General features: G+C 40.8%; 1 protein-coding gene across 14 annotated transcripts in view; it reads right to left on the bottom strand.

Annotated features, from left to right (window-relative positions):
* LOC311214640 (ankyrin repeat and KH domain-containing protein 1-like) overlaps nt 1-18,302 on the bottom strand; it is a gene marked incomplete at its 3' end in the record, with an annotated part of 112,685 nt that overhangs the window by 71,577 nt on the left and 22,806 nt on the right. For all 14 annotated transcript variants that reach the window (XM_084295329.1, XM_084295330.1, XM_084295326.1 and 11 more), the window contains exon 3: nt 2,034-2,190. In XM_084295329.1, the coding sequence (XP_084151455.1) occupies nt 2,034-2,190 (157 nt within the window). The remainder of the gene's footprint in view (nt 1-2,033; nt 2,191-18,302) is intronic.

The following is an 18,302-nucleotide window of genomic DNA, read 5'->3' as shown; positions in this document are numbered from 1 at the left end:
TATTTCCTTTTATACAACAGTGAAAGTATATTACAGAACTTTTCATATGGATTAAATAAGCCAATTGAAGTACACTTTTTTTGAACAGCACTAACACCACAAATCCTACACGGAACACTAATAACTGATCTTTCATAAGCCAGAATAGGTAATTACAAGCTAAGTGTTAAAAGGCAATGACCAGACATACCCCAAGTTCTTGACATCTAAAAGCTCAGGAAGTTTATAAGCACTACTTTAACCATCATTAGCTTCTACACTAAAGAGAAGAGCTATTTCTCCTGATACTTAGGGAAGCACACTAAACAGATCTAGAAAAAGGTGAGTGAGCTTCATTTTACTTTGAACCAAATCTGTCTTTTAAATCTTCTTCTGCACCAAGAAGTCTAATTCTAACAGAAAAGACAACTACTAAAGCATGGCTGACCACTTGAGTGTAAACAAAATTAAGCCATTCTCAGTATCAACTCAGTTACTTATCTAAATGATATTGTTTTGTTTGGAAAACATATGCAAGGAATCACACTCCCTGAGCCACCAGGAGTGAAAATACATTTAATGCCGTGGTTGTAGAAGGAAAGGGAGGAAGAGCCTTCTAGTAGAAATGGCAGTGGACTGTATGTGATGCATTCCCACTTGTATAATTTATTTACAAGATATGGATGCTTATGTCTTAAAACAAAAGCTATTATATTCAGATTCATTAAAAACCTTCAACTTTTCTTCTCTGAAAGAGACAATCATTCAAGAAGTTTATTTGCAATGAAGAATATATCCATCTGACTCCAGGATTTCCTCAGGAAAGTATGCAAGTTCCAATTTTTCCAAAGACTAATGGTTAAATGACATTAAGGCTTTATTTTAAAAGGAACCCATTTGCCAGATACCCAAAAATGTACTAACTGTGTACTAACTAAATGTAACTTAACTGTGCTAGTCACAGAATCATCTAGGTTGGAAGAGACCTCCAGGATCACCTAGTCCAACCTCTGAACTAACACTAACCAGTCCTCCACTAAACCACTAAACTCTACATCTAAACGTCTTTTAAAGATGTGAGGAATAGACCAATCTCCTCCTTGCTACAGCCTCCTTTAAGGTACCTGTAAGAGAGCTATAAGGTTGCCCCTGAGCCTCCTCTTCTCCAGACTGAACAACCCCAGCTCCCTCAGCTGCTCCTCGTAAGACTTGTTCTCCAGACCCCTCATCGTCTTTGTTGCCCTTCGTAGTAGTAGCTGCTAAATAAAACAAGCTGAGATCTGACCTGAATAGCACATTCAGGTATCTGATTACGTATATTTGTATTATAATCACTTTCAGTGTTTTGACAAAATTGATAATTTCACCCATATAAAAAGAAATAGACTTTAAGATTTCTGATCTGAGATTTGAAGTTCAACAATGTGTGCAGTCACTATCTCAACAGTTTAGGAACAACTTGTGTTCACTTATCAGAATAGAAAGTACTTCAGGCCCCCTAATGATGTTTTGAAATTACCAATGAAGAAGTAAGCTTTTGCAGCTTAGTTGTATAATCATGGGAGTTGAATGCTATTCTCATTAATTAGCACCTAAAAAAAGTTACCAGGTAAGTTTCTTTCCCCCCCCCCAAGTTCTTTAGCAAGACTCCTGGGCAAATCACTACCCTTTAAGTATTTGTATTAAAAGTTGAAAGAAAACACTATGAACTAGATCCTTTAGTTTCCACAAAATATGTGGAGGCAGTAAATAGAAAAATATCACAAACTCTTCTACAGCTAAGAGCTTAACCAGTTTTTGAAAACGAAATTAGTTATCTATTACACAGAAAGAACAGCATTTCCTCTAATCTACCAGTTAACATTTTCGTACTTCTCTTATACTTCTATGGTAACAACCTGATGTGGCAGCCCTTACAGCTTCAGATTCAGTAACTTTGCTTATGCTAGTACTGCAGCAGGAATATTACTAAAGAGTGACTGTAAAAAAATAATTTGAAATTAAAAAATGTTCTATTATTCAGGAGCTGTGGGTAGGGAATGATCAATACGTACTTGTCCACTTGTCCTGCATTGTGATTGTTCTCTGCCCTCATCCGTGTCAATGCAGCAGCAGCTTCATCCAGTGCACAGCTGACAGAAGACGTCAGTCTTCGGAGAACCTCAGGATCTGCGAAGGCTTTACCATCGGCAGTGGACAATTTACCAATTCCTTCAGTGTACGTTCGTTCATCAGTGAGGTTAGTATGAAAGTCACACAAAAGAAATGCAAAAACACTATTTTAGATTTCAGCCACATGCACTATTAGTTGAAAAACATTTGCAAACATGCCAGAAAATCAACTACTTAAAACTGTTAATGCTTGTCTACAACCTGAACATTTAATTAACTGGAATAAAGCACTAATAAAACTGTCTTTCACAAATTAAAATACAAATTAAAATCTTGGGGAGGTAGAGGGACAGATACAGGACTACAGGGTTAAACCCACCCACAGACATATGGGAAGAACGCATTATTCCAGACTTGGATTACGGTTATCTGCGTGTGAAGAAGAATTTCCCACTTTGTTCACCCAAATTCACCCAAAGTAAAGTGGATTTACCTCTGATACCTTTTTTTTTTTTTTTTGCTTCTTTTAAGAGCGAGAAAAAGCTTTAAAAATTAGCTGAAATTCCCACTAATGTAACATTCTAAACTGTACAGTTCCAGCTACAAATACAAAATAAAGTATTTTAAGTATATTTGAAAATAATGCCCCTTCTCCACTAACATCTCACTACACAGTAGAAACACTTGGATTCAATGAACTTTTTTTTGGTGTTTTATTTTAATCATTTTCTTTCCTGCAGTACAACACAGAACACTACTGAAAGCAGCTATTTATCTCTTTCTTTTACATGGTTGCTATAAAGTCACAGTACAGCTCCGTAGTTTTACTCCACAGGTTTTATTCCATGAAGTTCATCACAGCCTTGAACAGGGTTATATTCACATATACAATTGTGAAAATAGCGTAAAGAAAAAAACAGGTCTAACAAAAAAAAGCTTCACATGCTAGAGACAACAAATGGTCACTAGTTTTTAGATTCGCTATCTTTACCAGTGATGAAACAGTAACTTTTCAGTTCCTTAGCAATTAAATGTAGTCAAATTAGATAGAAACCTCTGGGAAAAAAAAATGCATTGCTTATCTCTGGACATTTGCTATTTGGCATGTGCACACTTCCACAAGACTGACTGACACCAGGTTTCCCACAACTAGCTTGCAGCTATTCCAGTATAAATCCTGAAATCACACTTTGAAAATGTCGAGTGCTGCCTTCAGACACTGTATTTCCCCAGTTTGAGAGCATCTGATTTGTTGTACATTAATGCAAAAACCAACATTAGCCACATTTTTGCGTCCTAAGACAACTTACAACAGCATATGAGATGCTTCGTCACATAACCACATAACCTTACACCACTGTTGCAGAGCTGTAAGTGCTGGCTTAGTGTTCAAACTGAGTTGCTGGGAACAGTGAAGAAATCCTATCCCATCAACTTCAGCAAGACACCATGATGGGATGCAAAAAGTACTTAGATGACTGAAATTGAGAGTACACTAAGGAGACTGAGATGCTGAAGGGTTGTGGCCAGCTCTCAGCACATTATCTCCCCAGCTCTAACCCTGTCTCTAGATCACTTCAGATAATTTCAGCAGTATCAAGAAGCTGTGAAAAGGCATTGATAATGAATTACCCTCTCTGTGATACAATGAGAAATCCCAGGTAGATTCTAAGCACATCACACCTGTCTGGTTTTCAAAGACAGGCTAGCACTAGTCCTGACTAATGTCCTAATCACGATAGGAATCTCTAAATCTTCAGTCAGAAATTGCCAAAACCATGCTGAGGAGCAGTCAGACCAACAAAATATAGGGCTACAGACTCCTTACCCCACTTACAAGGCTGCTGGCGATGCCTCCAGCCTGTTGAGGCCATAACCTTTTTAGCCACTGCTGCTAAATATAGCGAGGCTATGAATAGCAGGACTCCAACACCACAGCTCATACCTCACGTATCAACGCACACTGAACGTGTTGGCAGTTCAAAGGGAAGCAAGTTGGGATTGCTCGGGAGCAAAAAGTCTCTGCACCCACGGCAGCGCTGCCCCACAGCGGGGTACAGCCCTTGGGGAAGCACACGGGGAACAATCCAACACTGGCCACGCAGGGAAGTTCTTCTGCATGGCTCTGATGTCCCAAGGCAGCTCCCAGAGGAAATTACCCAAATGTTTACAGCAGCTATTTCTGGTGGCAGGGCTCACATGTGCTAACTTGGAGTATATCTGCAAGTACTGCCTAAGGAAAGAAAGGGAATTAAGAGTTCACAACACAGCACTGAGACCTCATCTGGGACTGGTGTAACCAAATCTGACCACTGCGTTAAGCAAAATGGAAGAGTACAAGAAGTCCAAAGGATTCAGAAAAATGATCCCTGAGCAAAGGCTACATTTAGTGTACATAACAGCAGTTTTCCTCTACCCAGAATGGTCTCAGGAAGGAAAACTACATACCGCTCTGCTGCTAGCAAAGGAGGTGAGAAATAAAAGCTCCAGTCAATGAACAAAAAGTTTCCTGGCTATCTGCAACTAAACTAGGTATCCAAATCATTTCAAATGATTTGGGTAGCCAGCCAGACAGAATACCTAGACAGGCTGCAGAATTCACCTCTGTACGTAAGAAGGGATGAGGTGAGACAGCTGGGACAGATGTACAGGCTGCTGATCCTGGCCCTGTATGGTGGGGGGGTTACCTGCGCCTCTTCGGCTAATTCTTTGCTCATCTCAGAGCTGTAGAGCCTGGTGAGTGCCCAAGAAAAGCTGCTGGATCTCATCAGGATGAGGTACGAGCAAACAGAACCTGCACTTGGCTAGTGACTCCATTCCTAAAGTTTGTTCTTCGAAGCTTTCATACACGGGATTTCGGAAGCCAAAAGAAATGAATCATGCACAGACCTCAGCCCTGTGTCCTATGACACAAATGGGATTCAGCCACTGCAGAGCTCCTGCTCCAAAATCTCTGTTTTCACGGATTACTACCCATGGTTTCCCAGGGGAATTACCACCCCACAGGTCACTGCCCACTCCCTTTACAGGTGTTACAAAGCACACTGAACTCACTTCACTGTTTCCTGCTTTGTTCCAAAAAAGGTGATATAATCCCAAGGACTTTCAGGTTGTAAACTGAAGCAGCCATTTATTTACACAGCCAACTCCGGCTCAACAACCCCGGTGCCGCTCCTTGGTGTTAATTTCACATCAGCTGGCAGGGGGGAGGACGATGACACAAAACTGTTGTCCAAACAGAGTTCAAGGGCATCATGACTCCACAACCTGATCACTTTGTTATTACACGGTAAAACTAATCAGCAGCCAGCCACCTGAGACATCTGAGCAGACATATGTTAGGCTGGGGATGGTACAAGGGAGTCAGACTACAAGCACTACCAAGCTGGATGCTGCTGACACCTGGCCTTTATTACCCTTTTGCAGCTTCATAGTACTATCTAAATAATAATTACCAACCAGCTCGGTTTTTACTTCTGTGATTTAGGATGACTATGCTAGAATTTTATTGCTCTAACACTCGTTTTCTACTCTCTTATTTAACTTTGTGTCCATGTGATTACCACTTGTTCTTGTGTCACTCCACTAGTTGTTTCCAACACCTCACGCACACGTGGACGGCAATCACAAGCTCATCATCTTCTCCCATCCTCCACTAGAAGCATCCTCAAGAGGACTCTCCATGCCTGTGATCACTTGTGTGTGAGAAAGATGAATTCAATTTTCCACGTTATTAGTCTCACTTGCACTTTCCTGAGTCACAAGAATTGCTAAGGACTTCAGAAAACGCCTGAGCTGAAACCTACGGTGTTTGACATTCTGCTTCCTGTGGCACAACGTCACACTTCCAAGAATGCAAAGCACCAGAGATGCCGTCTAGTATCTTTTTCCCCCATGGTCTGATCACTGTTGCAGGGTAAATCTATAAGGAGAAGAAGGGAGCCACTGCAGACTGATCTTTACTGAGAACAGTCCAGTTGTTGAAGATATGGCAACAGTGACAGTCTCAATGCAAAGTGAAAGGCTACCACTAGAATTATCAAGAGTATGTTGAGAAGGAAACCAAAAAGAAGTACTTTTGCTCAACTGCCACACAGAATACCAAAAGAAGTGAATTTGGAAATAGATTAACAGGTTCGCCTGGGAGATGCAAGGCCAGCAGTGTTACATGATGGATAAGAGTAGAGCCCTTAATCCTGGTCTCTCCTGACTGGGGATAAACACTGAGCTCCTCCTCACCCAACACATCAACGTGCAGATCTCTGAGCTGAAGAAGAGAAGTACCCCAAGGGAACGGTTCTGAATTCAAGGATCTGCAAGGCCATGAGTCCCTCTACCAGGCCACAAACTACTGGATACACAGTGCACAAATTCCAGCTGCATCCGCAAAGGATCTTTCCACCAGGTTAAACATTTCAACAGTTTAGCAGCCTCACAGAAACTGAGCTTCCCGGACAACTGCCTAGGATGTAACTGGGTTGACTCTGGAGCAACTGCACACCAAAAGGCGAGCTTTAAGGCCCCTTCCAATCCAAACCATTCTGTGATTTCACCATGAGGAATCGGAGATTAACATCATCTGAAAACTATGTACGTGTATTTTCACAATTCAAACACAGAAATTAGAAGTCATGAGCAAATCTTGAAGATCCTACAGAAATACCTCAGTCCAAAGTTGTTTCAAGTTCAGTGTAGTAAAGGAAGGAGTCAGGTGATTCTCATTCTAGCAACCATTCCCCTCCCTTTCTATTTCAAAAAAGGGAACAATCTCACAGGAGCATCAGTTATTCTGTCCTTCCTAAAGCTCATATCAAGAAAAATACTGAAAAATAGTTCAGAGTTCATAGCTCACAATTATCATTTAAAATATGTTAAGAAGACTGTGGTATGGAGCCCATGGTTACGTGCATCACACGACTGATGTCAACATATGCTCGGAGCAATCCCCATTGATGTTCAAAAGAGATCAACACATACTGCAAAAAGCCAGGTCTGATAGCCCTCACCAAAAACAAACAAACAAAAAAAAAAAAAAACACCTGCTGATTCAGTGCTGATTGCCTTCCCCTCAGTCAATTCCAGCACAAGGTATGATGCAACATACACTTGAACCATAGAATCGCAGAATATTAGGGATTGGAAGGGACCTTGGAAGATCACCCAGTCCAGTCCCCATGCTGGAGCAGGAACACCTCGATCAGGTCACACAGGAACGCAACCAGGTGGGTTTTGAAAGTCTCCAGAGAAGGAGACTCCACAACCCCCCTAGGCAGCCTGTCCCAGTGCTCTGCCACCCTCACTGTGAAAAAGCTTTGTCTCACATTTAAGTGGAACCTCCTACATACAACTTGCACCCATTGCCCCTTGTCCTGTCATTAGGTGTCACCGAGAAGAGCCTGGCTCCATCCTCCTGACACTCGTCCTTTAAATATTTATAAGCATCAATAAGGTCACCCCTCAGTCTCCTCTTCTCCAAGCTATAGACCCAGCTCCCTCAGCCTTATACCAGTGTCTGCAGTTGTTCTTGCCCAGATGTAGGACTCTACCTTTGTCCTCATTATATTTCATTAAATTTCTCCCTGCCCATCTCTCCAGCCTGGTGAGGTCCCGCTGGATGGCAGCACAGCCTCTGGCATGTCAGCTGCTCCTCCCAGGTTTGTGTCATCAGCAAATTTGCTGACGGCACATGGCATTCCCGCAGCCAACTCATCAATGAATATATTGAACAGTACTGGTGCCAGCACTGACCCCTTGAGGGACTCAACTATATGCAGGCCTCCAACTTGACTCCATCCCATTGACCACAACCCTCTGGCTCCTTCCCTTCAGCCAGTTCTCGTCCAGACCACACTTCCTCAGTTTAGCTGTGAGGATGCTGTGGGAGACAGCATCAGAAGCTTTACTGAAATCAAGACAGACCACATCCACTGCCTTTCCACCGTCTATCCACCTGGTTATATCCTCATAAAAGGCTATCAGGTTGGTCAAGCGCGATTTCCCCTTGGTGAAGCCATGTTGACTGCCCCTAATGACCCTCTTATCCTTGATATGACTGGAGACAACACCAAGGATAAGTTGTTCCATCACCTTTCCAGGGACGGAGGTGAGGCTGACCTGTCTATAGTTACCCAGGTCCTCCTCCTTGCTCTTTTTGAAGACTGGAGTGACATTTGCTCTCCTCCAGTCCTCAGGCACCTCTCCCAATGCACATGACATACCAAAGGTGATGGAGAACAACCTAGCAATGACTTCCACCAGCTCCCTCAGCACCTGGGGGTGCATCCCATCGCGACCCATGGACTTATGGATGTCCAGCTTGCTTAATCGGTCCTCACCCAGCCCAACTCCTTTATTTCAACTTCCTCTGGGACCTCAGGGGTATGGGGCTCCTCAGGACAGCCTCCGGCATCACAGAAACAAAGGCCACTGAGGCCAATCCCCAGCTAACAGGCCAGGCTGATGACCTCACATTTTTAATGAAATCTAACAAAACTGCAGCTCACGTGGAACCATCTGCTAGTCCCAGAAGCTTAACTGAATCTTGTGTTTTCTTAAGGTCTCGAACCACTCTTTCCACAAAGGCAAGTTGTGATGCAAATGGAGACAGCTTAAAAGAAATGAAATGAAAATCAAGGTCAAGAAACATGCCGTATTTTTTAATGGTATTTGAAGAACCTGAATATGCACGGAATACAAGTAGCTGACTCTACTTTGCTTTCCAAAAAACATTTTGACTTCAATATCATACCATAGAAGTCCTCTTACAAGACCTTTGCCCCTACGTAAATATACTAGTAGCAAATATCCTATTTGCCGTAGTATTTTTTTTACCTCGTCTTTCACATTATTAACAATAAAGATGAAATTTGAGTAGAAACCTTCATTCAAAGTTTTTGTATTCTCAATGTCCCAACATATAAAACAACACATAGTTCTGTCACAAACTTGCTCATCACCACGCTACCCAGAAAACTTTGATTATAGCTTTTTCTCATCCTTTAAGAGAGACCTAAGCTTTTAAATATCTCAAAAATCAGGAAGTAGTAAGATGCTAGCTTCTAGCATAGACATAAATACCTTAGGACAGGCTCTGGATCTTCTGTTCACTACTCCTTCCCCTCTTACAAGATCTAGACTTTGAAGGAATCTCAAAATAGAAGAGACCTCAGCAAGAGGTGATGCTCATTTCCTCAGTTCAAAACCCCTCACCTACAAGGGACTCCTGCTTACTGAACTAGATTTAATGCTTTAAGTTTTCCCAACCCAATCCTGAGATGAGAAAAGTTCAGCATTTTTGCCGGAAACCAATCGTGCAACAAGGCAAATGAAGCATCTTTCTGACAGGACATTTTATGTGAGCAGAACATCACTGGCATACTCAGTATATCTCAATTCAGGAAGCATTTAAAACACACTAAGCTTTTCCTGTCTCATGGGATGCCTCCAAATAAAAGACAGGCAAAAAGCCATTTGAAGTTATCCCTAACCACCTCACATGTACAAGCCAAAGCCAGCCACAAACCTTCCTAATGCTTCCATTCCTCATGCTGATGCATTTTCAGAGTAACAGCATTTTTAGTACCCCGGCCTTATCTAAAGGCTTCTTCACAGCAGTAAAACCCTGCAATTAGCACTGCCATGACCTTATCCAGCCAAAAGTTTCAATCATCTTTCTATAGCATGTAGTATAACCTCTGCTTCAGGGAAGCAGTGTCTATTGCACACCTAACTCTGAGCTGATTTGTGTAGTTTAACTGAATCTGGCACTGCTGGGATGCATCTGGGACCAGCTGGGCCATCTTACCTCAGCAGGATTGTGGCCAACTAGTGCAGAGCAACCACAAAACGTCCCTGCAGAAGGTCTCAGTCCTTCTGCTCTTTCCTCAGCCTACACCGTAGGGTTATTCAATCCAGTAACTTCCATCAATGGGCAATCCCATACAGCTACAGAAAAAAAATTCAAGCTTTCCCAAGCACGATACCTCTACAGAAGTGAGAATAATATTCCCTATGGACGGTACTGGCAAATAGAGGATTACAGAGGATAACCTTTGGCACTAGAGGCAATCTGACAGCAGATAGACCTTGCTTAACTTGAGTAAGCCTTTGCTATCTTCCAAAACTCTTCTGCAAATAGCTCTACAGGCTTAAGAGCTCTTGTGAGAAAAGGAGCCAGTACTCGTGTCAGGAAAAATTCTTAATTACAGTGCAAACGAAACTTGAAGTTACGCCTAAGCTGAAAAAAAAAAAAAAAAATCAGACAATGGCAGTGCTAATATTTAAAATCCTGGCATGTCTGAAACATGACCTCAAAAGTTACAAAAGGCTTGTAAAAGTAGACGAATTTGTCTTGATTGGGAAGGGACAGGACGAAGAGCAAGAATAAGGTAGCAAATTCCAAATCCCTTCTGAGAGAAAAGAGAACATCTTGATTGCAACCAGACAGAGAATAAACATTTTTATTACATAATGGTGAAGTATTTAAACCACAGCTAACAAACTCCCAAAACATGTTTTCGTTTCTTTGAAATTTCTCATTTAAAAGAAATTTTTCCTGTGTATAAAGCTTTAATGCTTTTCTAGAGGAAAAAAAGACAACACAACAAAACTTTTCTACATTTTTACAATTGGTCATTACAACATTATCGGTCCCAGGCAGGAAGTAGTAAGAATTTGATACGGTACATTTTATTTTAGTTTTGTTTTCTAAAATGCTAAAAAATTACATCGAGACTTTGAGTCTTCTCGAAGTCAAGCATGTAACTCTTATCTTCAACAAAGAATACGAAAATCATAGTCTTATCTTAGTTCTAGTGCACTGAAACCTTACTGTACCATTAAAATTCCTGTCCTAATGCACTAATTTATCCCTTATATACTTTTGATACAAGCTTTCACTGCAAAACTGTATTTTAACCTGCATCGCTATGTGCATCCACATTTCTCTCTCAGCATGAGTTTTCAACCCTTGTAATTTTGCTAATGCCCTTTTTCACCCATTATACAGAAGTTAAGCAAATTCTTTAGTTACCTCTTCTTAGGTTGAAATAACAGGGGATATTCTAGCATCTGGCTGCTGCCAGAAAGGCAGATGACAGTGCTCCTCCTATTCCTCTTCAGCCAGCTGTATCCAGGGCTGCATCAAAGCTGCATGGTGAGCAGGGCAAAGGAGGTGATTCTCCCCCTCTGCTCTGCTCTTGTGAGACCTCACCTGCAGTGCTGCACTCAGCTCTGGGACCCTCAGCACCACAAGGTCACGGATGTGTTAGAACAAGTCCAGAGGAGGGACACAAAGATGATCAAGGGGCTGGAGTGCTTGTTCCATGAAGACAACCTGGTCTGGTAGGAGGTGTCCCTGCCCATGGCAGGGAGGTGGGAACTAGGTGATCTTTAAGGTCCCTTCCAACCCAAACCATTCTATGATGCTATTATTCTGATTTTTCCCAAGGCACTCCCACCAAGTGCAGGACACTCACATTTTGGGAAAAGGAGCTTTATGGCAGAATGGCAAGTTGAACATGACCAGCAAAGGGTCCAGCAAATACAACTGGAAAGAGAAGAGCCAATTGCAGAGCTAGGAACAGAAGATTCCTGCCTGACAGTAAGAGCAAATAGGCACCAAGTTACCTCAACCACAATGTTTCTGTGCTAGTTATTCAGAATGTCCAGATGGTTAGGTTTCCTAAGAGAACACGTTCATAAAAAGAAACAAATTTGGGTTTTCCAATATTTTCTCCCTATTATATCTCTATCAAAGAAGCATTCACCTGATTACAAGGTCACAAGCTACCAGATACAATCCTCAATGCCTCTGATTCTTTAGAGGAACCCAGACATTTGGACACGTTCATTAGAAATATGTATGTGCATAAAGCCATGCTGATCAAGCAACCAAGCACACTTTCTTTCCTAACATATTACGCATGGTTAGTATGGAAGCATCACATATTATTCCTACGTTACAGTCACAGATCTTTGTCATCAGCCATTTTCTGTTCTTATCAATTAGCTGCAAAATCCATCCCTGAATACAGTACGGGATGGATTCTCGTATAGAAAACTAACGGTCTGCTGCTGCTTTTTGTGCACCAACTATTAGCAAGTTTTACTGTTCACAAAACTTCAGTCCTTTCATCAAAAGGGTGATTCTTCCATTCTTCCTCAGCTGGAGCCTAGCCACATGTGTTCTTGCCAAGCACCACAAGTTCTTCAGTGCTGCTGAAGCCAGAACACAAAACAGAACTGAAAATTAGCTGCAGATGTTGCACGGCAATGCAGAGGTGGATGCTCCAGCAGTAATCACAGAAGGTAGGAAGTTCTCAAAGGGCAAATGACTTTCACCCATCTCACTGCAGTTAAGCATCTGGTACAAGTATCTGCCTCTTGGATCAGCTCTTGCTTTAGAGAAGCAGCTAGAATTAACACACAAGCAATAATACAGTAAGAACTTGCCACTTCTGTCAAAGTCACGATTTAAACAGCAATTCAGTGACCGAATTGCTTTGAACAAAGCAAACTAGCACAAAACCTGAATAATTTTATTCAAGTATGGCAAAGTACTCATATTTCTTCTAGCAGGTACACAAAAAAAAAAAAAAACAATTATGAAAACAGACTTGTCTAGCTTAGCCTGGAGTAGCCACTTCTTTTAAAAATATCTTCGCTGGGAGAACTAAGCCTTGCAAGACATTAAGTGTACATAGATGCATTTGAATTTAGATCTAGAGGAGGAGAAAGCTTCTATTTACTCATTATGAGTTAACAGCAAAAGTACAACACCAGACCAGAAAACAAAACAAAACAACAACAAAAGAAACTGGCATCAACAGGGACTGCTGAGTGAGAACTATGATGGAAAAGAGTCAGAAAAACACAAGGAATTGCTCTAACTCTGGGACAGCCGCAACCCAGTCTAACTACAACTATTGAAAGCCGCATGTGAAGCCAGGGGTGGTACCTGCAGCAGATTTTTCCCTAGATTCCAGCTGTAAAGATCTCGTGTCAAATTAGGAATCTATACTGGAATACGTAGGAAAAAATATTCTGTATCCTACAGAAAAGTACAGTATCTTGCCAGTTTTCCCTCAGAATATAAACTGGGCTTACTGCAATATTACAGAAGTTCTGAGAGTAACTCAGGTGTTTTCTATAAACCAAGTCAGAGTAACAGCTAATTCTATCAGCTGCATAACACTTTTGTTTGTGTTTGATTTTAAAAAAAGGTCTTCTACCCAAGGCAAAGTCTCCTTTCTAACTTGTTTTTGATTGCAAATAAATTTAATCTTGCATTTTACAGGAATATTCAAAGCACGATACTAACCTTAATCCAAATGAAAAAGGACAGGATTAAGCACTAGTTTATAAACTTGTACATTACTATGGACATGAATTTGTTTTGGAGCACCTCTAAGATGAAATGGGAGGGACTGTATATTATATATTAAATTTGTATTTGATATCGTAATATATATTGCATATTCTATGTTAAATATAAGCTTATTGCTTCACTTTTGAATTTTCTGAAATGACCAAGCTGTTTTTGTTTGTGTATGTCCCGTGTCCCATTCCCCCACCCCACACATAAGTGAAAGTCTGCAGTACACACCCAGAAAGATTTCCCATGGCAGCCAAGTCTCAATGAATTACTTGGGTGCCTGAAGACCTTTCCATACCAAGCCTTCTCTTCCCTACTCAGTTTCTTCCTTCTGCTACATCTTTTCCAGGGCCACAGCATCAGCAAGTATTCAAAGAACATTTATAAACCCAAACGCTCGTCTGGTTGTACCCCATTTGACAATACCACAGCGATTAGCTAAGAGAAAACGTCAACTACAAGCTGAATTGTTTGCCTGGATTTGTTTAGCTTTTAAATGGACCCACTCAAATGGCAGACTCAGCACATCTGCCCTAGAGACAGTCACCTGCTCGTGTCCCTTCAGTGAAGCGTAAGTGCAACCCATGCATACCAGCACACTCAGCTGGATTGCGATGACAGTATACAGCACTGAACGACCATACAAGAATTGGTATCAACTAGTGAGTGATCCAGCACGAATCAAAGGAGCTGGGCTCCAAATTGAGAGTTCTGGGCATCAATTCTGACGCACCGTATTTCTAGGAAGCATCCAGACTGGGGACTGAGGAAAAAAAAAAAGATTGCTAGGGGCTTTAAAAGTACTTTAAAGCCCTAAGTCACTCTTGGAGGAATTTATTCTATGAGATTGTAGTGCTTACAATACTAACCTATAAAGCTATAAAGGCAGCAGCCTTATTAATGATCCAGGAGCAAAAAAACATCATGAACTGTAAGAAAGATTGGTTTTGTGTTTTTGCAGAGATGTTACATTGTTTAGGAGGAAGGAATGTGGTATTGAGATGTGCCTGCAGTGATAGGAAAGCTTACCTTGTAAAAACGCAGACAACCACCTTAGTGCAATTAATGGAAAAACACTAGTATTTCCTCACTGCATGTTTAACAGCTGCTTGCCTCCAACAATCTTAAGGATACACCTCAGAACTAAGACTACTGCTGAAACACGGAAAGACAGAACTTAGAAATAATATTGTCCACTGTGAGAGGTTACACATCAAAGGAAAAAACAAACAAACAAACATGTCCCTGAGGAACTTGATGAAAAGAATAAAATTCATTCATACTGTAAGAGGTTCACAGAATTCCTATTCTTTACTGCTGCCATTCCATGCTAAATATTACACCTCATCTACCTCAGGGCTTCTGACTTTTGGGAAAAAAAAGATACTTTGCAGACACCTTCACCTATTCGGTGGCAGAAGGTGAAAACAACGGAATTACTTTCTGATCTTTAAGTAACCTACAGCTTATGGAGGAAAAGGATCATCACTCTCTGGAGACTAACAGCAGGACACAATCTCTGCACAATCAAGATGCAGAGACAGACCTCAAATAACCTGTAAAGGCTATTTATAGACAAATATCCTACTTGAACCCCAAATTTGCAGCATTCAGTGAAAAACTGAGTCCAAATGGACCGTAAACGCTTTCCTTAATCAAAAAATAGCTCTGGTTCACTATGCAATTCAGCAATGGGGGGGGGGAGGGTGTACTGTCAGTAAATAAAAGAGCATTCTGAAAATAGTATCTCTAGGAATGCTACAGTAGGTTAGAGGAGAAAACCACCAAAATCAGGATTCAGAAAGAACATCGAATTTATTTTACCATGACCTAACTTTAAGAAAGCACACACCCACCTACCCTGAATGCATTAGAAAAAAACCTCTACAAGAAAAGTCCAGGGAATTCATCCCATTATGTTTTTAATTCCTAGGGATATCCTCTTAAAATTAAAAAAAAAAAAAATCAATAAAAAAATGAAAAGGAAGGCAACATAATGCTGTCAAGAGATGCTCTTTCACCTAGGTCTACATCTCTAACCAATTCAGACAGTTCTGCTTCATCAGATGGAGGTTTTTGTCCATCAGAGGTCACAGAATCAAACGCAGAGCATCACAACAAGCAAGCTTTACTGTGTTTGTTTGGAGCACAGTGTTAAGAAAAGTTGTAAAAAGCATGAATCCCATCTGATGGGATTACAGATGAAGTTGTTTCAAATGACAGAAAGATTCAGCAGATTAAGATTCTAGTAAAGCAAACTTCTTCCATCATTTCCCTCCAGATTTTTGTTCTTATCTGTACAAGAAACTAAAAGTTGTTCTTCCTTGTATTCTATCTTTACCTACAATCTAGGAAGATCAGGCACTCGATATGCTCACTGTAGCAGAAGGCTATTAGCCAAAAGCATGGCCACAAGGACATTTTTCATCTTCTCATTCCCACCTACCCTTTTCCCTGTAGAAGCTTCTAAAGCATGGTGCTTGCTTGCTCTGGCAAAGCAAGACAAAACCAACTAGAAGTCAGGCCAGGCTGATCAGTCTATTCTCTCCAGCTGTGTCCTTCCTCTGTTACTCAAAAGCCATATAGTTCTTTGAAAGCAATGACAGAACTTCAGAACTAACGATTCTGAGTCAAGGTGTTCTTCTCAAAGGACATATTCAAACAGAAATAACAAATACATGTAAGCATACAGAAATAATCAGCTGCACAAATACAGAATAGCTTGTTCAGGTAAGTTTTCGGAAGAGTACTGGTAGATTTATTCAAGGTCAAATTCAATCTGTAAATCAACATTTCCCCCTGCAAAGAGACAGTCAACAAAATGTGACAGATAAACAAAAGCACATCTTGCAGGACAGATGAAGTAATACTCCTACTCTCTATGAATCAATAGAGCTCAGCTTCAGTGATGTTACTAAACTGGGGCGACAAGCCCTGAAGAACACAGATCACATACGGAGACTCCAGAGAACAAGAACAGAAAAGTCAAGCTGGAATGAAAATGAACTCAACTCTAGATATGGTGCGTAAAGCAAGAAGCTAAAGCAACTGCACCAAAAAAAAAAAAAAATCAGATGCTTTACTAGGACAACCTCCTTCCTCTTCCTCATGAAGTCCTTCCAAAGCAGGTTAGTGTTTCCTTGACCCCCGAGTTACATATTTTAGCACGTAAGATTAGAAGTTTTTTCTAAGTATCAGTCCTCAGTCTTAAGGGCTACAACTGGCTCAGCACGCCGGGAGCTTCCAGTGCTGGCAATGGTTTGTCTAACCAGTTCTTAAAGCTACCTGTCAGGAACGGCACAGACACGGCTGAGGTTGCCTGGGGAAAAGGAAGAGAAGGAGATAAAACTACATTTGAGATTTCTTCCAGCCCTATTATTAAGTTTTAAGAAGCTGTGCAAAACATGAGTAAAAGGTAATGGCTAAACAAGAAGTTAACATTGGTGTTGTAGAGATAACGCTTTGTTACACGGGTGGAAAAAAGCCTTTACAGAACTGCACTGTTTCCACAGCAAGTAGTTTCCTGATGGATAAAACAAGAATAATTAATTAAAAATGCATTACAGAAATTTAAGTGTATTGGTATGTGTCTAATCTTCAAATATTTAAATACTTCATATTCATAAATATTATTAAAAGAAGCATGTAAAGAATGTTTCAGCAAGTTTAGGATAAAAAGCTACCTATTAGAAACAGCATTGACAAAAGTGTGCAAGATGCTTAACATACTACAGTTTGCTTTAAATAAAGAAATGTAAACTCTTAACTTTCAAAATGAAGTCTTCAGAATTTCAAATAGGAAATGAAAGTGCTCGGGTCCTATTGCAAAAAAAAAAAAAAAAAAAAAAGACCTCTTGATCACATAAGAAGAACCAAGAATGAGTGGTAATATTTTTATGTATTTTTAGTTTTTCATTAGTCTCATGAAAAATAGTCTAGCTTTCTAGATATAAGCAGAATTTGATCATTTACACTAGGCATATTTTATCATATTTTTTACTAGAAACTATAATGTACTGTGATTAATCCCTAAATATAAAAAAGCAGGATTTTGTCAAAGGTGATTTACCAGTTGAAAAGAGAATCAGATGTATCTGCTACACCACAGTAACACAATATTTAGTTCAGCTACAAAACTGATAGAACAACATGTTGTAAGTACACCAAGAAGAGGTCAGTTTATTCTTTGCAAGTCTCCTGAGCCACTTGTCAAAGTGCAGAGAGCAGAAGGTTTAAGCGACTCTTAGCAAGGTATCAGGTAGCCTTGTTTCAGATGTACTTGTTACATCTCACAGCTTACTGCCATGCCGCCCCAGAATGGGTGGCTTCACACTCAGACTACCATGAGCCTGACTTACCAGTCTGTCTTGTGTGATTAAGTGGCTAGCACTAATTATTTCAATCACAGTTCATCATTAAGTTCCAGAAAGTCAAAAAAAAAAAAAATCTTACTGGGGAGATTCGGATCCTATTTCTGCACAGAAAACAATCATACCCACAGACTTTATCCTGCCTGTGTAACCGAGTTACTTATAAACACATCTTCTTGCAGGAGATACAAGCAAGAGACAGGCTTTTCAGCCAGGCTTTTCCCACCTTCTCACTCCTTTCCCCCTGTGCTGATGCACTTGGGGAGAAGAGTTATGTTTTGATGAACTCCAACTTGTAGGCACAGCAACTGCTTCACTTCATACCATTACTGTCAGTGCTCCTCTCTTACACAGGCATCACAAAAAGAATCATACCACAGAATGGCCTGGGTTGGAAAGGACCTTAAAGATCATCTAGTTTCAACCCCCCTGCTCTGGGCAGGGTTGCCAAGCACTAGAGCAGGCTG

Source organism: Netta rufina (genome assembly GCF_964035555.1).
Source record: "Netta rufina genome assembly, chromosome: 14".
NCBI classification, from domain to species: domain Eukaryota; kingdom Metazoa; phylum Chordata; class Aves; order Anseriformes; family Anatidae; genus Netta; species Netta rufina.
Note: the sequence above shows the minus strand (reverse complement) of the source record. Positions and strands in the feature narration are given on the sequence as shown.